We start from the raw sequence: 25,048 nt of genomic DNA on the forward strand, positions 1-25,048 counted from the left end.
AACAACCTGGTAAAATAAAAGTCTCATTTCCCTGACTATGATAGAGTGACTTCACATTCTTTGCATATTCCATTGTTGTTGTACCTAATGTCTTTATGCCCGTGTCCTCTTCTCAGTCTATCAAAAACTGATGACTCAATGAACAATAAAACAATATTACTATATTGCCTTTAAATCAGCCGACGGGGGGTGGGGGATGGGCTTTCCTTCCTTTCAGTCTTTGGTTAGGCAAGATAAACAAGTTTCCTCAGTTTAAAGCAGTTACTCAACGATGGACCATCATATCTTCTGCACCCCGTTAAGAATAAGGAATAAAAGTCTCACATGGAAATGAGGTGGGATGGGAGAAAATAAAAGATGGTTAAAAGAGGAGACAAGGAAACAGTAACTAAAAAATTATTGTTTTAGAAAAGATTGCAATTTCCAAGAACCAGCCAAGATTACCTAAGGCAGTACATATCAGCATTCCTTTGGCTACATTTCTACACCTTCCTTATTATAGCCATCACACTCGAATTTTTTAGGAATATTGAAAGTCATTAAGTTGATCTAATTGAAAAAAAATAAGGAACAGGAATCCAATCCCAAGATAAAGAAGCAGGTTGACCAAACCCAGTAAATGTTCAAATTACCTATTTTTAAAACATTCATATCTGTACAATGCACGAATACCCCTCCTTGGGTGGCAGCACCTTTTCCCAAGCTTTTCCACTCCTTCAAGAGAGGTGTAAATGTTCCCATCTCCAAACTGTAATGAGTCTCATTTTTCTCTGAGTGCCCACACTTCACTCTCGTGCACACCCTACTCTGTCTGATAAACCTGTCTCTTGCCTCTTACTGACGCGTTCTAAAAATACTGTTTGTAATTATAGGAGTCAGCAAACCTACAGACTTACTCTATAAAAAGGTGAGATCGGTTCCTTTTTTCAGCCTCAGGGACTCTCAGACTCACTTGTCAACAATTCTTGCACTGTTTACTAAAAAGCCTTGCATTTTCAATAGAAATGCAGGAGTGTTTGTTGTCAAAGAAATTATATTACATTTCTTTCTTTCTTTTTGTACCAGGGATCGAACTCAGGTTCCTGTGCGCTTGCAAGGCAGGCTGTGGAACCACTGACCTAAATCCCTGGCCCTACATTTCTATATGTGCATTGTTGAATTTATTATATCAGCATGTTTTCTCTATTCATGTGTAAATAAAATGTCATCTTAGTGTAGCTTTACATGAAGTCTTAAAAACTGAAAACCTATTTTTTTTTTTTTAACCAGGGATCGAACTCAGGTCCTTGTGCTTGTGAGGCAGGCAGTAGAACCACTGAGCCAAATCCCCAGCTTCTGAAAGTCTAAATCTTCCAAATCTATTCATCTTCCTTGAGGTGGTCTAAGGTACAATGGGGCTTAAGTTAAGGCTTCATTGAATTTACAGGTCAAACTGGGGACAATCAACATGTCATCACGGAGATTCGATAGATATGGTACATTTCTTCTTTAATCCAGCCTAATTCTTTAAGTTTTCACATCTGAAATTCTTGCACATCTTTCTTCTCTCTTAAAAGATTGAGTTTCTTTGACTTTATCGTGATAAAATTGACAAACAGAATTGTATATATTTAAAGGATGCAATATGACATTTTGGTATATTCATACATTTTGAATGACTCATACAACTTTCTTTGATGAAATATTTCATAATCTTTTAAGTAGTCACATCCCCTTAAACAGTGCTTACTATTATTTTCATTTTCATTTGTTTCTTGCCACTTTATAGAATATAATTAAATTTTGCATATTCACCTAAAATTAAAGTTTTAAGAAAATGTGTTTTGTTGTTGTTGTTATTTGTTTTTGGTACCAGGGTTCTAACTTGGGACCCTGCACTTGCCAGGCAGGCACAGTGCCACTGAGCTATGTCCCAGGCCCAAGAAAATGTTCTTTTTTAATTTCTGTTAGTTTGATTTTAGATTTCTTTTGCATTTTCTATTTTCAAAATAATGCCACTTGTTAATAATGTGAGTTGTATTTTTTTACCAAACGTTCTTTGACTTCTTTTCCTTGCTTTATTGTGGTAGGTGGATCTACCTCTGAAATGCTGATGGAAGCAATAGCAGTGAACTTACTTGCTTTATATTTCAATAATAAAAGAAGGGCATTTGGCATTTTGTAATAAACAATGGTATATATTCTTCAATTGCAACATTTCCATTAGAATTTTGTGTTCATAAGAGATCCTGGTCTGTAATTCTCTTTTTTCTTTGTCAGTGTCATTGCCAGAGTTTGGCAATGAGATGATGATGGCTCATAAAATCAGTTGAGAATTCTTCCTTATTTCCTGCAACCCAAAAGAATCTGATATAATATTGTTATTTCTGTCTAAATAGTCAGGATAATTTCCTAGTGAAGACTTTGGGCCTGAGTTTCTGTGAAAGAGTTAAGTCTTTTCAAACATTTAACTGTTTATCTTTATCTTGTGCAAGGGTTTTTTTTTTTTAATTGAGTTCATTGGTACATTTTAGGTGAAAATCCTCTTTCAAGAAATTTATCAATTTTACCTAATTTTCAAATATATTGGCATAACCTTTTTATCATGTCCTCTTATTACCTATTTAATATTTATTACATGTATGACTGTCCTCTTCTTCATCTCTTGTGGTAATGTGATTTTTCTGTTTCTTTTTGTCTTCCTAGGAATTTAATCTTTTTGAGGGGGTTGGTTTTTTGAGACAGGGTCTCACTATGTAGTTGAAACTGACTTGGAACTCACTATGTAGCCCAGGCCAGTCTTGAACTCACAGCAATCCTCCTGCCTCAGCCTCCTGAGTGCTGGGATTACAGGTGTGCGCCACTACGACCAGCCCTAGGAGTTTAATCTTTTCAAAAACTCAATACTATTTTGCTGATTTCATTGCCATATTGTGACTTCTTTCTTTGTTATTATGTACACATCATTATTGTTTCTTTCATTATCTCTTTCTTAGATTTGAGTATTTCAGCTTATTGAATCAATATTTTCAATCTTTTTTAAAAAACAAATTTGAACTTTTTCATTTTATTTGTTTCTTAATATTTTAGCTAAATAAAAGTTTTGAGGTATAATTTTAATACTTTGAATTTATTTGGCTACTTATTTGCCTAAAAATGTCTTACTTTTGCTTTCATTTTAATTAAAACTATTACCTGCTATAGAATCCTAAGTACACAAGTGTATCATTCTCATCACTGGATTAGAGTTTTTCAGCTTATCAAATAAGTACATATGATATCTTTTTAAAAACAGATGTGAACTTCTTTCCCAATACTCACTTTTTCAATTAAGTTTTTGGGGTTTTTAGTTTGTTGGTTTGTTTTTTTGTTTTGTTTTGTACCTGGGATGGAACTCAGGTCCTTGGGCTTGTGAGGCACAAGGTGGAACCACTGAGCTAAATCCCTGGCTCTATTAAGTTTTTTAATGCTTTAGATATTATTACATTATATTATTAATTATTTTATTGAGCACTACAACACTGTTATTTTGTTGTTGCCTTCTATTTTTATGTAGCAATGCCTATTATCAGTCTTCAGGGGTCTTTTTTTTTAATGGATGATGCATCATTTTTAAATCTGGCTGTTTAAAATTATTTCTTTTTATCATATACATTCCTCTATTTCAGCATGAAATTCCTTGCTGGTTTTCTCATTGTCTCATGCTTGTAATTTATTGAGCTTCCTGGACTGATATATTTTAATTTTTGGAAACTTGGGACATTAATGGTTTGGATGATAATTCTGTTTCAGTCTCGTTCATATTCTCTCTCTCTCACTCTCTCCCTTTCCCCCTCTCTCTTCCCCCCACCAGACCTTGCTAGGCCTAGAAATACATGTATGTTCAGGCATTCCACTGTGTCCTACCTGTCTCTTCACATTGTTCTGTATTAATTTTGCAGTTTGTTCCATTACACTTTCTTTTATGTGTTATGATATGAGTTTATTTTGGTGAATTTTATTTAGGACCATAAATTCTCTCTACTATCTAGCACACACAGTAAAACCTGGCACTCACAGTCAAGAATTCATTTTAATTTTTTTTTCCTATAGAATGAAATTCTCTGTTGAAATTTTGCAACTTTTTATTCTTGTGTTCCATAATCTAGTTTACAATCAGTTTTTTAAAGCTTACAGCTAAAGTGGTACCTATTAATTTTATTAATAGCTTTTTCTCTTGATCATTGGTCACACTTTACTTCTCCCATTGTCTCATAACTTTTAACTGTAACCTAGGTGTTTTTAGAATAATTATAGGGACTGGTATTGGACTTTTTTTTCACAAATAAGGGGTACCCCTTTCTTTTAGAGATATGATGCAGAACTGATCACCTCAATCAGTCAGGAAGTGAGCTAAGCAAGGGCCAGAGAGAAGCTGTTGTTAAATTCAATCCACACCTGGTTTCAGATATTTCAAGGGCTTTTCCAAGTACGTGTGTGTTCCCAGCTCTGTTCAGGTAGAACTCTTCCCAGGCCCTGCAGTGCTACAGAAGATTTCTCTTTCTGTCCCTCTCTCCTAGCTCCACTCTTCCCAGCACTCAGAGTACATCCCATGGAAAGAGAAAGCTGTAGGGTTTGTGTTCCTCTGTGTTCCAATCCATTTGGATTCTTTTTTTCCTGGGGTTTCTCTCTGCATTTTACACACTCAATTCTCCGATGTACCAAATGCTCCTAGGTTAGAAAATCTCCAGATTCAGCTCTCTGTTTTTTTTTTTAAACACAAATTTGGGAAATTGTGTTGTTAGTTTCTATGTATTTAGTGAAATGTATGGCTTTCTGTTCTGTATTAGTCTACCCACCAATAGAACCCATTCAATTATTTGTTTTATATAAAAAGCATATGTCTAGAATATGTCCATGTAACTGTGGGAAAACAAAACTTACCTGTGTTTCTCAGTGCTCTTCACAAATAAAACAGTGCACAGTATAAAGTTTAGGAATGTCTGTTTTCACTTCTAAAAATATCTACTCTTCATATAGCATGGGAATTAAATCCATAAGCCGTTTGTCTAGTTAACTATGCTGATTTGAAGAAACAATTAAACTTATCTTCCAAAAAGAGGCTAAGAATTAGAGGAAGACAAGCCCCTAAATTAAGCCCTGAGTGTGCAGAAGTACTAGAACATTATATCCCTCAGTACTTGCCCACCAAAAGGAAGAAAACCCCATATCTGGAGACATTACCTGGAGTTTAAACATTGGAAAGAAAAGTTTCTCTTTCTAAGAGCTAGCGTTGAAAATACAGAATCCTTTCCATCTCATCTTAGTGGGGTGAAAGTTTTCTCTTTCACTTTGGGAAAGGAGGAATGAGAAATGTATCCTCTTTCTTGTGTATGTAACTGGAGAAAACTCACTATTCTCTGCTTCTCAGCCATGGCATATACATACACTGCCCCCGTGTAGAAAATCTCCATTGGTCTAATCACACCACCAGCAAGAGGAAGGTGTGGGGGACCCATGCTGTAATGCCACAGCTGTTCCTCTGCAGTGGGTATCAATGAAGTATCCTTTGCTTCTGACCCATTTGCTGTGAGTGTGTGTGTGTGTGTGTGTGTGCATGCAAGTGTGTGTGTATGTACAAGTGTGTAGGATAACATTTCAGGCACTTCACAATTCTTTATAAAACATTTACATCATAGTACTTAAAGATTGTATATTGTAATGAAATGACCACTGAGTTTTATATTCTTTCTTTCTTTTTCTTTTTTTTTTTTTTTTTTTGCACCGGGGAACAAACTTGGGACTTTGTGTTTGAGAGGCAGGCGGCGGAACCACTGAGCTAAATCCCCAGCCCTAAGTTTTATATTAAATAAAAGCTAGTTTAATGAGTTTAGTTTTTCTGAATACATGAAGTTATTTATCCACTAATTTTATGAACATTGTTTATATTCCGACTGTATATCCACCTATACTGTGCCCTTGGATACTCCGGTAAATAGGCACATACAATCTTAACCCAAGAGGAGTATGCATCTTTTTTTTCATGGAGAAAGAAACCAACTAAAATATGTGACTTAATAAAATATAAATGTCAGTCTACTTTTTGTACTCCTGGTAGCTACATTCAATCAATAATTCACCCTAAGATAAAAAGAAAACCTGCCCATGCCCTATGAAATAATGTTTACTTTAAAAATATTTTGCTAAGTAGTACGTTCAGAATTGATAAGTTCAACAGAAATAACTTAAAAGGATTGTGTGTGGGTATTTAGTGACTACACAAGAGTATGTGAATAGGAACCCTTGCATGTCACATGTATATGTGCGTACCACACCACACAAGGAGCTCTGTGTTGAAAATGATCAGGTGAAGCATAAGCAAATTACAAAATATGTAAAATTGCTCTCTAGTACCATGTCCTAAGAACTGTTGTTAAATACATTATTCGAGTAACTTTAGTTTCTAAATGTTACATTGCTGACACTAAATATTCTTCATATTCACACAAGAAAAATCCCACATGGAAAATTAATTATAGGTGTTCAAATAACATATCCTCTTCTAGAATTTTTTAAATATTGGAAACTAAAGTTAATTGTTATCTACTGAAAGTTGTGTTTTCATGAGAAAAATATTCTTAAATCTTACTTCAAATGTAAAGACAAATTCTTCTACTTAAAAGTGTAATACTTTCACATATCAACCAAATATATTTGGAAGATTGATGTTTGAAACTTCCCTATGGAAAAAAATCTACCAAATCATTCTGATGAGTATGAATCATAATACCTATGGTTTTACAAGTTATAATGCACACTGCACTAATATAACATGTTTATTTGTATTCTATTGCAAATATTGTCATTTAGACTTTATACTACTTTTGCAAAAAAAAGAATGTAAAGATAGGACAAGTGATGACATTCACTATAATTAACTGAATATCTCAAGTAATATACATATAGACATATAATTGCTGTATATAAACTAACAAAGGCAAACAGCGGGTTGGCATATATGTATATAGAAGGTGGTCTCTTGATAGAAGTAATAATGGAACAAAAAGTTTTTCTGCTGATACTCAATTTGAAAAAGAACTATTCTTCTATGATTTGAAATATAATGACATGAATAGAATTATTACTATAGCACAAATATTTATACTGACTTTTGTGTTGGAGAAAACACTGGTGGTAAGAATAATATAGTGACTAAAAATGTGACGAAATAAAACAAAGCAGTCATCCGAGGGGAAGACAATTCTGCACCTCCAGTCACTCGGAAGGAATTACATACCCAAAATTTTTCTTTTCTTCCTTTTGCTCCTCTCAGTGTACCCCACCTACAAATAAGGAGAACATTATAGTTCCAATGTGTGGCTAGCATTGTGAGAACATGTAGTTGTCATTGCTATGTCTTTTTAGTTTTTCTTCTGCTTCAACCTCTTTTATAGTGAAAGTGTCTTCATTGCCATAAGAAGTGTGCTTGTAGTTTTATTTGGCACCATAACCTTATTCATGTGCACAGAACAAACTTATTTATATCTAAATAGTTTGAAATCAAACTCAAAGACAGAGGTCCACAATATAAAAGTTTTAAAGTGCTTAAAGAAACATCTCTTTATATTCAGCCCTCTAAAACTTTATTATGGAGGAAATAAGCTAAACATTTCCAAGACAAATGATAAAAATTATAATGGAAATATATATAATTGTTATAGATGAGGGATTTTACATAAAATTCACATATATGTATTATTTTATGAAGTATCAATATGTCTAATTTCTGTGCAAACATGTATGTATAGAAATGGAATCATATTCTCAGTACTGATTTATTTTTAGTATAGCATAGAATGTTCCATAAAAACCTGAACCTATAATGTTTTCTTTTTTCTGTTAATTAAATCCAGTTCTCATATATTTATTGAAATAATAGACACTGTGTCAGATCAAACAGTAGAAAATAATTCAGCTAGGTATCCAAATCTCATGTTCTTCCTAACATACTGCTTTCCCTTATACTCCTTTTGCAAAAAAAGAATGTAAAGATAGGACAATTGATGACACTCATGAACATATCGCTACTTAAAAGTGTAAATATACAGCTCTAGCTGAACAACACTTTTGAGGGGTGAAATCACATTGGGTACCATTTTCATGTAATTTGCTGGGCTGTGAGAATATGATTCAACCTGCTACATGTCTCCCCATCCGCCTCTCTTGATTACCCCAAGTCCCACCATTACAGCTCCTTTATATAAGCCATGCCATTGTAGTTCAAACACTCCTAATAGAGATTTAAATTTGTTGCTAAAATATTTTCCAACATTTCAGTTTGCAGAAGGCTGTTTTAACGGGGTACAGAATGGAATAACAGTATTATAGAAGAAAGGTGTTGGCTAAAAGTGGCAAGTTTGTGGTCCTGTTATCTGAATATTCATACTGCACTTGGAGCCTGTGTCCTGATGGTGAGGGACAAAAAGTTATGTGGCGAACAGGAAACCTCTGAAGAACAACTTTACCTTCTCTCACTCCTGAGTCGTGCTGTGGGGAGGGGTCACTTCACCGATTCCCGTGTTTTTGTTGTCTGCTCTCAAACACAGTACAGTGTTCTGAACATTCTGTGCAGTTTAGTATATAAGTTAAGATTGGTTCAATTTTCAAAAATAATTTGTAGTTTTATAATTGCATTTGCATCTTTTGAAACAAGAAAGGTCATCACCATTTATGAAATTTACCAATTGTAAAAGCCCCTTAATGGGCAAAGGCCATTCCATTCCCTGCTTTAGAGTAGTAGCTCACTCTTGAAATCTCCAATCACTTTTTTTTTTCATTTATAACGGCTGTCATAGAAATTTCAGAATGTCTTACATACTTATATTTTAGGTGGTCTGACTCACCATTATGTTACCTGTTTACATAAAATGCAAGATTAATTCAAAGACATTTAACGCTCATGAGATTATACAAGCTGGACATAGACCCCCTATCTGAGATCAACAGTTAGAGTGCGAAGTTGTAGGTTGCCCCGTCTAAGCTACTCTGAAGGATTCTAAGAATAAGCTCTCAGTCAAGAAGTGTGCGGAGGCACACACCTATCGCCCCAGCACTTGGGAGGCTGAGAAGGAGGCTACAAGTTCAAATCCAGTGCAGGCAACTCAATGACTTGGTGAGACACTGTCTCAAAAAGTAAAGACTGGCTGGAGAAGTGGCATTGAGTGGGGCAGGAAGGACAAAGCACTAAAAAAAAAAAAAAAACAAGAAAGAAAGTACCATGAAATGAGCACTGCATTTATTAACAAGCTCTTTGAGACACTGTACAGACAGTCAGAAATAGTGAGACAGCTTTGGGCGGATGAAGAACTACACTGGGATTGGATTTTACTAGTAACATCACCTCTGAATTCCATTACCAGTGCGCAGCCAGAGATAACGCTGAGGAAACTAAGTTTCCTCATAAAAGTAAGAGGCATTTTATGATGTATATGCATAACTTTTCTAGTATTTTCAGCTGTTAGCATAATGGTAACCCTATGTTCAATAACATGGTTCAGGAAAAACGCATCTATTAGGAAAAAATGTCTTTGCAAATCAGGAAGAGATTATTTTTTCCAATGAAAAACCTTGTTTGAATGAAGGTTTTAACCGCACGGAATCGCTGAGATAGGAATGGGAATCACCTGTGACAAAGTGCTTATTAAATACACTAAAGAGTGAAATAAATTTCCTTAGTTTGAAGATTCTTTAAAAATATGAATTAGGACTTTTACTGTTGCTCACTTGCTGATATTTTTCACTGTGTTCGTGTATTTTTATTGGATTATCAAAGCAATATTTTAATGACATAAAAAACAGCAATAATTCTTATGTTACAAACCTCCCAACTTTTTGGAGTTTTGGAAATTTCTTTTTAAGAAGCTTTTTCATTATAACTTTAACATGCTTATTTAAAACACCAGTCATTTTCAATTGCAGGGAGAATGCCAGTATTCAGCCTATTGTAAATCTTCTCCAAATGGATTTAAAAAAAGCAATTAATTAAAGTCATCAACCAGAAGTATGAGAGGGAAAGGAAAGTAAGGCCACTTAAGACTGAGATGATTCTGGAAGAAAATTTTAAGTGAAGTCCATTAACCTTTACACAAAATTGAAGTGGAAAGAAAATACTAGAAAAAATGTTGCATCACTACCGAAGCTATTCAGTTCACCTCTTTCACTCGAGACTCAACCAACAAGCAAGACCCATTCATTCATCGCACAATTTCACATTGGCGCTCCAGCGCTCTAATGCCTGTTCTCTTTTTGACCATCTTTACACAGCTTCTGAGGTGGACAGTGAGCATCCATGGGACTGGACGGAGAAGCACTTGTCCCAGCTGATTTCCATTCCTCTCTCAGGGATTCCGTGCGGTTAAAACCTTCATTCAAACAAGGTTTTTTCATTGGAAAAAATAATCTCTTCTTGACTTGCAAAGATATTTTTTCCTAATAGATGCATTTTTCCTGAACCATGTTATTGAACTTAGGGTTACCATTATGCTAACAGCTGAAAATACTAGGAATATGTGTGTTATTTCACAAGTGTCCTCTGATTGCTCTGACATGACAATTTTTATTAAATTCATATTTGCTGTAAACACAACTATTTACACTTTACTTCCCTTTACGTATACCTCTTCATTTTAAAGGCCATTTACAAATAATTTATCAGGCGGTTTAGAAACTTACTCAGTAGGGATTGTTTCCAAACCCTCGTTGTATAGTAGATTCCCAACCTTGGAAGGTCCTGGCTGACTTTTTTTCCTTATTGAGTTTATTGGTACATTTTAGGTACACAGTACAGTTACATTCATCATTGGGATCTTGTACCTTTACATGACAGCTCTTGCTTCTCATTTTTTCCCCTTGTCCCTGCCCTCCCTTCTCCCCCTCCTCTCCTCTCCCTTTGCAAATATTTTATTTCCATTTTCTCCTATTTTTTCTTTCCCTTATTACCTTTCTCCTACCCTTCCCACTTCCCCTACACCTTTAGCCCTTTTCTTCCTTTTTCACATTGTCAATTATCTCATTAGGATCTAAGAAAAAGAAAGATATCCCCTGCTCCTGGGTAGGAAGAATCAATATAGTGAAAATGGCCATACTACCATAACTGCTATACAGATTCAATGCAATGCCAATTGAAATTCCAACACTATATTTCACAGAACTAGAAAAAATAATCCAAAAATTCATTTGGAATCAGAAGAGACCTAGAATAGCAAAAGCCATCCTAGGCAACAGAGATATGGCAGCGGGTTGAAACAGGTGCACAGAACTTGAGAAGCAATATGCAAGTGCAAAGTCACAGGAGAGCCCTGAAAACCCCCCTCTGTCCTAAGCACAGCCTCAGTCCTGCATGGCACAGCCATAGGAGTAGCAGAAATGAAGTTAGAGTTGCAGTATGACTCTGGTTGTAAACAGCACAGTGGCCACCAAGCATGGCAGTCACAATGTTGATGACTCTATGATCCAGATTAACTCAGAAAGAACACTGGTGCTCATGTGGGGCAGGCTCCAGGTGGGGTACACAGAACAAAAAAGGAATGTTGTACTTCTATCAATAAATAATAAATAAATAAATAAATAAGGGCATGCCGGATATGAATGGAAGAGCTTCCACTCTTTCACAAATGTAGCCCCACTTAGGGATGGTGGCTATCCAACAGTTGACTGTAAATAGATATTTTGGAGCCTGTCGATGAAGTACCACTGCGGTGGGGATGAATAGAAATGACAATTTGAGAGCTACTGGAGGTAAGAAGTGGTGGGATTTGTTGGACAGTGTAGGAAGACAGAAAGGGGAGAGTCAAAGTCTACTCCAGGACTTCAAGGTTGCATGCAGAGGCCCATCACACATGCATTACTTGACAGGCACTTTCTATTACAAAGAAACCTGCTCCTGATGATAGGGTTGCTTTACCATTGCCTGAGACAGCAACCACAGAACTGCTTTGTCTTGGGTTCCTTCTACTGACAGTGGTACTGCACGTGAACCTTACCTTACATGATATCTCAGGACTACTGGAGGGTAGGACACCTAAGGACCAAGGAGAGTTAACAAAAGAGACTCTGTCATAAGCATAAGCATGCAAGATATAAGATTTTGCTTTTGGAGGTAAGACTGCAGATAGTCTCCGGCCCCTTCACATAAGGACTTGACAAATAACTACAGTAAAAATGAGGCAAAGATATATCTGCTCTTATTTCTTTCTGCATATTCTGCCAGAGATGCTTAAGAACCTAGTGTGGAAATGCTGAATACAATAAGGAGCTATCAGAAAGCACTAAGTAATCTGAGACTTAAGATGAATAAAAATAGACATCGTGGCAAAGAAAATGAAATGTGAACATTTCCTGCCCTCCTCCTGCTTCATTTCGCACTTAAGCAATATATAAATCAAGCCTGGGTTCATTAAAATCAAGCACTTTTATTGTTATGTTTTTCCAAGAAGTTACAAGTTTCATCATAGGCTTAGGAAGTACATGGAGATTTCTGAAACATAATTTTTGCATGAATATATAATAAATGAATATGTAACATCTAAATATTAGTTTATCATCCAACCAACACTCTAGAGTTCCTACAATATTCCATATCCTGCCATACCCTAATATATCCAGAAGCACAAAGCTAGCACAGATAATATTGTCCGTAATTTGGCATATAAAAAGAAATATGGAGATAATTGATGAAAGGCTATACCCATTTTATGATCTGGCCAGAATGACCTGCTGTATAACTGAAAGAACCATTCCTTGGCATTTTACATTTTGATGGAACGTGTGTTAAAATGTGTACAATCATATGACATGTATTTCGAAAAGAAGCAAAGACCAAATCCACCCATCACTGCTGATAACAGTTAACTAAGGTGATATGTTATGAAAGTTTCAAAGAAAATTTCAACTCTTTAATGCTAGAAAGATATTAATTTTTACATTCCTTTTATAAAATTGTAGCAATGGTAGCCACCTCAAGAATACAGTATACTCTACCCTTTGGCTAAATATGTCTCTCAGGATAAATCACTCCTAATGACAATTAGCTAGGATAATAACTTTTGAAGAGATATGTTAAGTGAAAATTTAGCTCATAGATGCTAGGGAATAGAAATGGCTTTTTAAATTTCTCATAAACTCACAGCACTAGAAAGAAACTCAGATTATAGTACTCTCTAAGGGTTGGCTAACTGGCTCATAAAATAAATCTGGCTTGATGCCTATTTTTCTAAATAAAATTTTATGGAACATCCATTTGGATTCATAAAAGTATTGTCTACATCTGCTAATAGCAGCACTGAATACTCAAGACCATATGGCCCACAAAATTAATTTGACTCTAATCTAATTTCTTTATTTTATAGATATGAAACCCAAAGAAATTAAGCAACACTTCAAGATTATATGGTTTAGTGGCTAAACTGTCACTAGTGTCACAGTTTAGAATCAATTAATAATGTAAGTAACAAAAACTGGGAACTGAAGACAGCAGGAAAGGGTGGAACCCTTTCTGGTTATGATAAGGAGGGAAAACATGATGGGTTTTGGATAATTTGCCAAAGATGCTAAGGAGAAATGAGGGCAACTGAGAGAGAGGAGCATATAATAATATGAAAACCTGGCCTGCCCACATTTATGAAGAAATAATGAAAGTTTTGGAAAGAAGAGGATTTCAGATGACCACAGGAAGTTAAAACTGGTGACAGTAAGTGGGTAGACTAATAAAGGGATATGGGTGGGGTTGGAGGAAGGGAGAACAGTTAGGTCATTACAGGAATATTCTAACCAGGATCGGATTCATCACATCCGATGGTCTCATTGTATCCTGGAATATAATGAATATAATTATTCCAATTGTGGGGCTAGAAAAGAATAACAGATAATGCATTTATTCTGAGGATCAAAGTTCATTAAAGTTGTCATTTAACACAAGTAATAGTCATCATTTGAAAATTTGGCATTTTTTTTTTATATGCAACTCTTTCCTTTTGCTGCAGCATACACTTGAGCTGACATTCTCTTTGATCTTACTGGAGTAGTAATATCCTGGATGTTTCTGTACAGAGAAGACACTGCAAATTGCCATAGTAACATTCATTCACTCATCAGAATTGTTATATATGTGTATATATATTCTCCCCTTCCCTCCCCAGCACAGAATAAAATCCTGATAACCTTATACTACATACAACATACTATGGCCATCCAACCTTTTGGCTTGCCTGGGCCCCAGTGAGTGAATAGGGATTTTATTGGGCCACATGTAATTTAATTAAGACAACTGGCATGTCTGCTTAATAACAAAACATGTTTATCATCATGGGCAGGTACACATGTAGGTAGGTTAAATACTCCTATTGTTAATTGTTGCATGTTAGTTGCCCAAGTACACAAGCATGTGTGGGCTCTGAAATTGCTCAGGTTTCCGCTGACTTTCTGGGTGTGGTGGGAGATGGATGCTGGACTGTGATGTGCCCCCCTCAACACAGTGCTCCTGCGTCCCCTGTAGAGTCCGCACATGTGTACTGTGCAACTGAGTCATGCAAAATAGTATAATACTGTTGCACATTCGTGATCTTACGGAGCAGCATTACTACCTGTCCAGGGCCACCCACAACATTGGATCTGCCTGCATTCACAGATGTGTCGTGATGGCCTGGAGGGGCTCCTCCTCTCTACCAGCATGAACATCACTGGCAGAGAAGTCAGAGGCCACCTTACTTCTTCCATGTTCTCGCCTCCTGTGTACATTTCGATGGTGGCCCTTACCATGGAACTAGGGACAGAAGTTGCATTTGAAACCAAGCTTGGCCTTGATGATGTCCTCACAGTTACGGCCATGCAGCGTCCCTCCAGAGTCTGATTAGTCCTGTACTTGAAAGGAACCAGAAACACACGCACACACACACAAACTCACACCTGCAAACATACACAAGCACAGGCACACACATATGTTTTGTAAGCCAGAAATGTCAAGACAATCTGCGAATGGTCCTTTACAACCCTCTTAACCCAAATAAAAAGACAGCTTTTGTTTCCGCTATTGTTGCTTTTTGGTTGTGTTGTGTTGTGTTTTAGTAAAGGCACCTCATAGCATTACCAACTACAGAGGGGAACAGATCTGGACAGTGCTGGGGATGAAGAGTCTTTGAAAGCTGGTGTCAAACAAGGGAAAACAAGTAGAGCACAAACTGTCTCATCAACTTGATTCCATTCTGACAGGCGCGACAGTAGAATTCAATCAGGGCTGAAAATGGGAAAAGAAAATGAAAACATTCCACAGTTTCCATTCCCTAGGGCCTTTCGGCCATCAGTGAGGTCATCTCCAAGGGCCCAGCGCCCCTCGGGGCTGCTCAGTGGCTTCTCCAAGTGACTGATAGATGCATCAAAGCAGGGAGCAGTGGTTTATTTTATTTATCAAGGCTCTGCGAGTTATTTGTCTCTGTCTCATGCACCTAACAGGGCTCTTGGCACACAGTCATTGTTCAATAAAATTTATTTCAAGTCTGAGTTGAGAATTAATTTGAAGACTATAACTGAACTAGATGATTGAATTTTTTTCACTTTCCCTTTTCATCCAGTTCAATACACAGTACAGAATATGAACGCCAAGAAAACTTACTGAAATTAAATTTGGCAGGACTTACAATGGAGATAAAATAATTTGCACCTATGGTTGTAACAACTGATATAAAGATTCAGAGAGAAGAACCAACTCTCACAGTTTGCTTTCCTTTACTACAGACTTTTCTATGACCAAGCCCAAAGGAGTTTTCTGCCTTATTTGCCAGCTTGGTGAGACTTCATGCGAGTAACCAGTCCTGCTTTATTAGAACACTGTCTCCCAGGTCTGTGTGGCATGAATTCCCCAGGTTTCTCTCTGCCTGTTTGGCCGTTTCTCCTCAGTGTGCTTTACTAGCTTCCCCTCTCCTTGAATTTTACACAGTGGATTCCTTCAGGCTTGGATACTGTCCTCTCCTTTCAAATTTCCACATTCTCTTCTAATGAGTATCAACCACCTCTGTGACCCAGGGTATCTCCCAGTTACTTGCTATTATTTCACTTTGGCGCATTTTTTCTTTACTCCAGAATTAGATACAAGTACTTAATGTACTCATGTGGATGTCTTCAGAAATCCCAAACTCGATGCATCTAAACTGAACACTGAGCTCTCCTCCTTTACTCTTCATTCCCCTGCCATTGTTCTCCAAATGAATAAATGTCACCTCTGCGTAGCCTGTTGTGTATGAGAAACCCGGGAGACAGCCTTGACCCCTTTCTCTCCAATCACTAAACCATCCACAGCATTGCTATCTCCTGTCAGTGCTGTCAAACGTACTCCCCATTTCCGTCTATTCATGTGCACAATTATCAGCCTAGTCCAATCTATTAGCATTTCTTGATCAGGACTTCTGACTTTAGCTTCCTAATTGTTCTTTCTGTTTTGTCTTCAACCTCACAGTTCCATTCCCTAAGCATCACATCATGACTTTCTATAAAAATGCAAATCACATGAGTTCATGTTGAAATCCTATGAAAATAACTCACCTTTGGCTCTGGATGAAGTTCAGAAATCTAACTGTATCTAACAAAGACCCTACAAACGGACTCTACGTCTACATCATTTTTGTCACTCAACAAAACTTCTCTGCTAATTCCCCTCTAGTGCTCTTATACCTCATCAGGACAGTAGCAAAAAGATACGGCCAGCAAAGCATCACATCTGAGGTGACCTTTAAACCTCTCCATGGGGAAAACATAAGGATTAGTGGTGAACGGGAAGAGCTTTCATGGTGACAAATGACAATCAATTTTGAGTGTCATTTCTGTGTCTGTTTGACACAGCTTGAGTAGAAGTATCAGTGGAGAGGCTGAGACTAAGAGTTTTGCCCATCAACCTTCAAAATACTTGATGGGGGCCATACCAGAGACTGAAAAAATGGTGAATGAGGCTAAGACCAGTTTACAAACCAGTCTGTTTGCAATGAGAGTCTGGATAGATTCTCCTTGGTCATAAAGGGTGCATTTGAAACATTATCCAGTGCATTTGAATAACCTTAACACCTAGAAGATATGTATCCCAGTAACTAAGAGAGCTCTCTCTGAGTATGAAATTCTGTCCCTGGTAAATTTGACAGAAGGCCTGGTCTTATGAAAAGAAATGAGAAGCAACAGGTTGAAATAAATGGGCAGCAAATAAAAGGTAAGAATTATAAACATGTAGTGTAATGAAGCTGAGATTTCAATAAATATGATGGGTCTGAGTTTGAGGTTATTGTGAATCAGAATACATCTTTTGGAAAACTAACAAAGATGGAAAGGGCTCATTTGATAATGCTCAGCATCACATGGCATTTGGAAGTAGAGGAGGGTTAAGGATTATGCAATTTTGCTTGATAAATTATTGATGACAACTTTCATGATATTCATTGTATTTTTACTTCATGTAAATATTTGATGGTTAGAGACTGGATTTTTATAAGATGAACATTTTGTTCTGTTCATTTTCTTTTTAATTTTACTGGTTTTGATTTAATGCTCTCTGAAATAGTATTGTAACTTCTACTTTATTTCTGCACACTCGGGTGATTCAACTTTGTGTATAATCTCATTTAAACATTTCTTCGTAATTTTCTTCTTGCTTTCTCTACTAAGAGGGTTACTTGATTTTCTTTTCTTTATGTAATCTGAAACTCTCTAATCACTTTTAAAGGTCTTTTGAAAAATAAGAAAGTTTTAGGCAACAAAAAAGCAATGCATCTGTTGCAATAACAAATACTCCAAATATCTTAATTTAATCAAAGACAAAAAAGTAGTAGAAACTATTAATAACTTCCAAAATAATTTGATTTGTTATCTGCAATCCCAAATAACAACTTTTGTTTTAAAAAATACCAAAAACACGTGTAGTCTCTATGTGAATGAATATATGCATATGTGTACATATGTTATGACACATATGACATGCATATATGTATGCTAAAATAAGTGTGAACAGAAATATAATCAGGGCTTATAAGCAAAAATGTCAGAATATTGTCACTAAAATGCTCTTTTATTTAGGCATTTTTTCTGTAAGAATAATTTTCACTGTTTTAGGACTGAGAGTATGGTGTTGATTTCAGGCATAGAAGACACTTGGAACAATGTTAAATTTTTTTCTTTTTTTGGTACCAGGGATGAACTTGGGGTCCTTGAGCTTGCAAGGCAGGTAGCAGAACCACTGAGCTAAATCCCCAACCCAATGTTAAATAATTTAAGTACTACACAGAACATTTAGAATAACTAATATTATTTCAATAGGATAAAATCATCATCATCATCATCATCACATTTTTATTACAACCAACTTACAAACATTGATAGACCATTTTTATGAAAAAATATAAATTTAGACCTAAAAATAAGATGAAGTAAATGGGTATGGAGTAAACTAATGAGAAAGTAAAATACTACTAGTATGAATAGATTTAAAGTCAGATAGCTTTCTGTAAGCTTTTTATTAATGAAAGCATATCTTATAAAACTCCATAAATTTGAAAATTAATGAAAATTATTAATTTATTTCATGAAAATATTAACAAAATCCAAAAAAGAAATACTATAAAAGATTAAACCTTAAAGACATTAAACTTATAAGAAGAAAAGAATAAAGACTCTTCAGGTTAGTGAGTTCTAGAAGTTGCAGACAGTCAGTAAGGATAAAACAAACTTTTGACTGTCATTTGAATTGTTTTAGTGTGAGCAATAGCATGTTTCTATACCTATCAATACACAAATTCTTTCCCTTTTTAAATCTCACTTATCACTTAATATTATCTTATTATAAACAAAAATTAAAGATTTAAACATTTTCTTCTATAAATTACTGCATAGGAGAATATAACTAAATTCACGAGGAGGAACTATATTAAATGATCTGGTTTACACTCATGCCTACCTTACAACTCATGATTCAAACTTGAGTCTCAAAAATATGTTATGTTGCCACAGGTCACAAAATTTTTGAAGAGCATGCAATTTATAAAAATTAAAGAATGTTTGCTGGGGATTTAGCTCAGTGGTGCCTCAGCTGCCTAGAAAGAGCAAGGTCCTGAGTTTGATCCCTGGTACCAGGAAAAAAAAAAAAAATCAAAGAATGTTAAATTCAAGAAAGTCAAATATCTGCTTCACCACTTTTGTGATCAGAAAATAATAAACATTATTTTAATTATATGTCTGAATATAGTTTCTATGTTATATAATGTACTATATGATTCACATGTAGTTTTAAAAGGTGTAAAAAATTATACAAAACTTCAAAAGTATTAAAACTTTCTCACTCTAACCAGGTGTCCCCACCTCCAAAAAATTAAAGAATTGTGTTTAATTTGATATGTACTCCCCTATTAAAAGGAAAAATGCAAGAAGGAATTGAGTAGTTTGCAGTTGAAAACCACCCTAATGTTCAAATTAAATGTTTTGCATTGTATTTACTAATTACCACAAATCTACTTGCATTTGCTAAATAAGCGCAGTAGAAATGTTCACTGGACTGTCTTAGACTTCCTCATGCATTAAAACATCTAATTAAAACATCTGCTCAAAATTCATAAATTTGCCAGGGGTTAAATGTAATATCGCATGAAAATTCCAGCCTAGCATTCAGTTGTTATTCAAAAAACAGAGGGAGAAAAAAATGACTGTGGAAAAGCATGTGGTGGTCCCAATAAAACTATACCAAATAACTTTGTAATTCCCTCAAATAATAATGAATGTTTCCAGAGTCATTAAAATGTATAGGTACTGAAAATATATTAGGAACTCAACTCTGAAGCACTATTTTTATCTATATTAGGGAGCAAATTCTTTTCTAGATAGGTACATGGGTAATGATAGATGGATAGATATTTAAATAGAGACATAAGTTTACTACTACAAAGTACAATCAGTATGACAACGTACGTAGGCTACTAATATAGAAAATCATGGCTACTGGTCACTCAGACTTCATTCTTCACCTGTAAAATATTACTTCCTTATTATAAAACTTTTATCAAAATTTTGAAAATAAACAAATAGTAAAAAGAAATTAGAGATTCATAAAATCCCTGAGACTAGAATTATCAGACTGTAGCCCACAGGTTATGCTAATTTCTCTACGTTCTCTCTCGGTATCTTCAACTTTTTGTCATTGTAGTAACACAGGAATAACCTATCCTCTTTCTATTTGCACAGCTGCAGAAGGCACACGTAAAAGGATAGAAGTGCACCATTACCATTGCATGGTAATCTCTTTGGGTTCCTCTGGGCTCCTCCTTTTCCTAAACGTCTAGATGACCACCGTAAACCATCTCTATTTTTGGCGGGTACTGGTCATGGAATTTGGGCCCTTGTGCTTGTGAGGCAGGCAGAGGAACCACTGAGCCAAATCCCCGGCCCTACACCCTCTTCCTTCTACAGAAAACCTAACCTTTTACTTCCTAGGGATAAAGGAGGCCATCTGCTAGGAATTTTCCTCAACATATCACTACCGGAAGTACATTTTCATCTAGCTCATCTTATGTCTGGATGTGGCAGAATTGTTTCATGTAGCCGCATAACACCAACCCTCACATACTCTCAGTTTTCCAGATATCTAAGAATCTTAACACTAGCGAGGCTTTTTTTTTTAACTTTGCTGCCCACTCTCACCCTATTTCTCTGTACTCATTCTTTTGTACCTCATTCCTAATTGTAGTATTTTCTATGACAATATCAGTTTTTCTTTTCTTTTTATTCTGTTCAGTTCCATCCTTCTTCAGCCTCTATCTCTCCTCTGACGTCTACCCACCTGCCCTGACCTTCAGCTGTGTTCTGTGGAGGGTGCTGGTGAGTGAATCCAGGGCCACAAGCACACGGGAAAGCATTCTCCCGCTGAACTACCTCTGAGGCACTCATTTGTATTTTTATGTCTCAAAGATATTCCCAAATCATGGAGCCACCAGTGAGTTCCATTCCTATCTTACTGTATATCACCACTCCCCATGCAATGGAAGAACTCATAAATCCCCTTAGGAGCCATACTTGATTCATTCCTCAGACTCCATCACATCTCCACAACATGTCTGCTAGCTTTTCTTCTTCATATGTGTTGATGTACTTGTGTCTTCCCAACTCTTCCGCCATCTTACCAAGTCTCGACTATTATATTTTATTTCGAGTGCAAATTTTGCTTTATTTCACAGTTCTTATAGTCAGAGCAATCTTTTAAAAATACAAAAACGAAATCTTCCCACCTTACTAAGTAGAAAACTTTAACGTCGCCCTTTTGCTTATTAGATCCTTAACCAAATACTTAACATCCTTGGCTAAAATTTGTAGAATGGCCCACAAGTCCTTGCCTTGTGCAATTCAGCAAACACAATCTGCATGTTCATGAAGTCTTCCGCATTCTTCCAGCCTTAGAGAATTTGCATAATCTGCTGCCTATACACTGCATCAATCTCAGCTTATACTTTATTTCCACAGGAGCATTTCTCAGAGCCTGAATTCTAGATCGAGTTTGTCATGTGCCCTCTTAGCACTTTCTAACTGACCTTTGTGGCATTTCCCAGAGTTTCATATTTTTATGTCTTTTGGTGTACAACTTTGACAGCAAGGGCTGTTTTAGATTTTGATCATCATACCTAGTTCTAAGCATAGCACCAAGAACACCAAGAATTATTTTTTAATTGTTTTGAATATGTAGAAAGCAGAGATTTTAAAATCATTCTATTGGGCTGGGGATTTAGCGCAGCGGTTCGGTGGCCTGCCTTGCTAAGCCCAAGGACCCCAGTTCAATCTCCGGTACCAAAAAAAAAAAAAATCATTCTATTTATGCCCAATTTTAAGTCACACAATGCACCTAAGTTTACTCAAACTATCAGACTAGATCTTTTCAAAATAATTATTGGAAATATGCTCAGTTTCCATCGTTTTGAGCAAACATGCTCAATTTCTATCATTTTGAAGTAGTATTTTTTTCTGTTTGGTTTGTTCAATTCATTTAAAAAACAAAAGTTGTTGAACTACTATTTATAATCCTCTAGAAAAATTGTTTTGTTATCCTTTAATCTGTACTTCTTTGGCTAGTCTTAATGTTTATTTTCCTTCCAGCCTTCACCTAACAGTCTTTCTTTCTCTGAGTAACAACACAATATTTATGAACAAATGACAAAAAAAAATCCTTGATACTTTTCCCCAAAACACACAAAGTTCAGTTTCAAGGCTATGTCGCTTATAAGATAAAATATAATTTTATTTTTCTAACAGTTATACATCAATTAGTAGAATATCGGTTTTAAGAAATCAAGGATCTTTGTCTGTTTTACTCATAGCTATATCCACAACACCTAAAACAACACCTGACATATATGGGTACTTAATAAGTAGTGAATAAATTGTTCAATGAATGAATGGAATACCAAAATTATTTAAAGTGGCAAGAATATGTCTTAAAATTATTGTATTATTCTCTTTTGGAAACATGTAGACTATATTGTCAATACAATTCTGCTCTATGATTAGGAATGATAAAGTTAAGAGAAGCCAATGTTTCTCCCCAAATTTCCATGGTTTCCTAAAATTCTGACCATTGAATTTACTCATTTGAATGCTAACAGTGACTCTTGAGAATTATATTCAAAATACAAGGTATTCATGCAATGCATTAGCAACTTCAGACCCAGGTGTTGAAGAAGCTTGTAGACTTGAGGGGCAGGGACACAGGACACACTGTGATGGTCATGAGATCGTGGAATAGGACACAGCACTAAGTGCAAAACCAGGTGAAAATCTCAAAACCACACCTTGCTGCTTGTTAAGACACTTGTTTCCATATTTCAACATCTATAGCATGGAATCCATCTTACAATCAAAGAAGCCTCTTAATTTTATATTTTTTTCTAATTATTATAAAATAATGTCATGTTTCAACATATGATAGTTTTTATTTAACCCATGTGTTCATCCCTATAGTACCCATAATCAGCATAGACCAAGGTTTTGGGAAAAGAAGAGGCAGGAGTGAAATAAGACAATCAGGAATAAATGCTCTGTAAGTTAATATTCACCCGCCACTCTCCTGTCCTTTGTAAGTGTTAGAATGTGCGGCCTGCATTCCCTCATGCTAGAAGCAATCGGCGACCTGTCTGCCTCATTCCCTGAATCACTAAGAGTGGGACGATGTATTCATCCTCCTCGTGTTCCTGTGTCAGGTACTTAATAGAAACTCAAATCCATTTGCTCAAGTACGTTAAATCGAATAGCTTCGTCTCCTTCAGAAAGGGCAGCTAACAATTTGTTGAGATAAATTTGTTAGGTATTTCACAGAAGTATATTAAGTTCTTTGATGAGGGACATTAACTTTCTTAAGTTATTTGACTGCTAACGCACATCATGCATTAATTTCCTGAATGTAGCAACTAGCAAATAAGGAATTAAAAATGTAGAAAAGAATTAAAATCTACTGCTCCAAAGCACTTAACAATGCCCAGGTGACTAAAATATTTAGGAAAAAAAAAAAATAGATCCTCCTAGGGAAATTTGCTTAGCCACAAAATTAGCTTCACTAACTGTCATAGCTCTGAGGTAAATTTATAAAGTCCCCAACTGCCCAGGAGTTTATAACAGTGGGTGCACTACTGCAAGGCCCACACTGAGAATGAGTTGCACAAACAGTGGCAGAGTGATAAATGCAAACACCCGTCCATCTCTCCCCACTGCAGCACGGATGAGTGCAGGAGCAGGGTAAGGGCAACGTGGCCAGAATGGCTGACGTGTGCGTAGAGGTGACAAAGGATTGGCCCCAACCAATCAAGGGAAGTGCCAGGTCAACATCAGCATTTTCCGAGTTCTCAGAATGATCAGAAAAATTATGTCCATCAATTCATGTTCACTGGGGAAATTTCCCTAGTTTGAGGATGCCTCTGCAGAAAAACACTAATGATGAAACCGAGGCAGAAACTTGGAAGAATGAAACGTCAGAATTCATAGGAAATAAAAGAATTCCCAGTTACAGTGACACAGTGTGGAGGCAGTTTTGTTTCATTTACCTTCCAGAAAAATCACTAAATGCGAACAGAAAAGTGAAAGAAATTCACAGGCCTCAGAAGTATCTTTAGTGGATCAAGCAGGTAACAGCAAAACACAACTTTGGGGAATAATAGGTATGCATGCTGTAGGGTGCAGGAGTGGCTGCTGAGGGAAAGCATGCACCACAGCCCTCCCCTCCACCTCCACCTCAGGCCTGACTGGAACAACTTGCACTCAGTCATGTGCAAGACACTCCAGAAGCACCTCTCAGGAGCTTCATCGTGAGGGCCACCTGCAGACTGGTGACCAGATGCCCTGTCCCTCCCATGTTTCCCATGGGAGGTGAGCTGACAACCACTCTGAAGCCAGCTGGGCCAGTCCTCCGTATGTAGTGGCAGAAAGAGAAAGCAGCACGAAGGATAAAGACCAAAAAAAAAGAAAGCAAAGAATAGTACACAGCAGCAGATATCTGCAAGAGATATTGTAAGTCCCCACAAGCTTTCCGAGCTAGTTGGTCAGGTAGTCTTCCAGGGCAAAAAGAAGGGAGATCCACCAAGACTAAGTCCAACATTTACAAACTTGAATCAAAGCTCAGGAGTAGTCCAACTGTCTAGTTCAACTTCTCTCTTCAATCTCTCCCCGCCTATCTCTTTTCCACATTGCATATGTGTGCGCTACTGGGAATTGAACCAGTACCCTCACCCTAAGCTACATCCTTGGTGCAATTTTATTTTTTATTTTTACATTTTATTATCTTGCTAAGTTGGTGAGGCTCAGTCTCCTTGCTCAGCCTTCCCGATGGCTACAACCCCTACTCTATTTTCTAACAAATATTCAAAGATGAGCAATAACAGAGAAGAATTAGCATAGAATATGAGCTGAAAATAGTTCATGAATTGAACAGAAGAGGCATTAAGTGTGTCTTGGATTAGCACTGTATTAGGTGGATCGGCAAAATCAATCCAGAGTGCAAAGACCCTGCTCTGATGGAGGAAGCTTCATTCTTTTCCTTTGG

At 36.4% G+C, this 25,048-nt stretch overlaps 1 protein-coding gene across 5 annotated transcripts in view; it reads right to left on the minus strand.

Moving 5' to 3' along the window:
- Tinag (tubulointerstitial nephritis antigen) overlaps window positions 1-25,048 on the minus strand; it is a 96,600-nt gene that overhangs the window by 20,323 nt on the left and 51,229 nt on the right. For 3 of the 5 annotated variants that reach the window (XM_010628940.3, XM_010628939.2, XM_010628941.1), the window contains exon 10: window positions 7,256-7,301. The exons of 1 other annotated variant lie outside the window; for it this stretch is intronic. In XM_010628940.3, coding sequence (XP_010627242.1) covers window positions 7,256-7,301 — 46 coding nt within the window. Of the gene's footprint in view, window positions 1-7,255; window positions 7,302-13,163; window positions 15,248-25,048 lie in introns of those variants that run through there. One more of the 5 variants, XM_010628943.2, reaches the window with a different exon arrangement.

This window comes from Fukomys damarensis, unplaced genomic scaffold (assembly GCF_012274545.1).
Source record: "Fukomys damarensis isolate Sample0158 unplaced genomic scaffold, DMR_v1.0_HiC HiC_scaffold_14, whole genome shotgun sequence".
NCBI lineage: Eukaryota > Metazoa > Chordata > Mammalia > Rodentia > Bathyergidae > Fukomys > Fukomys damarensis.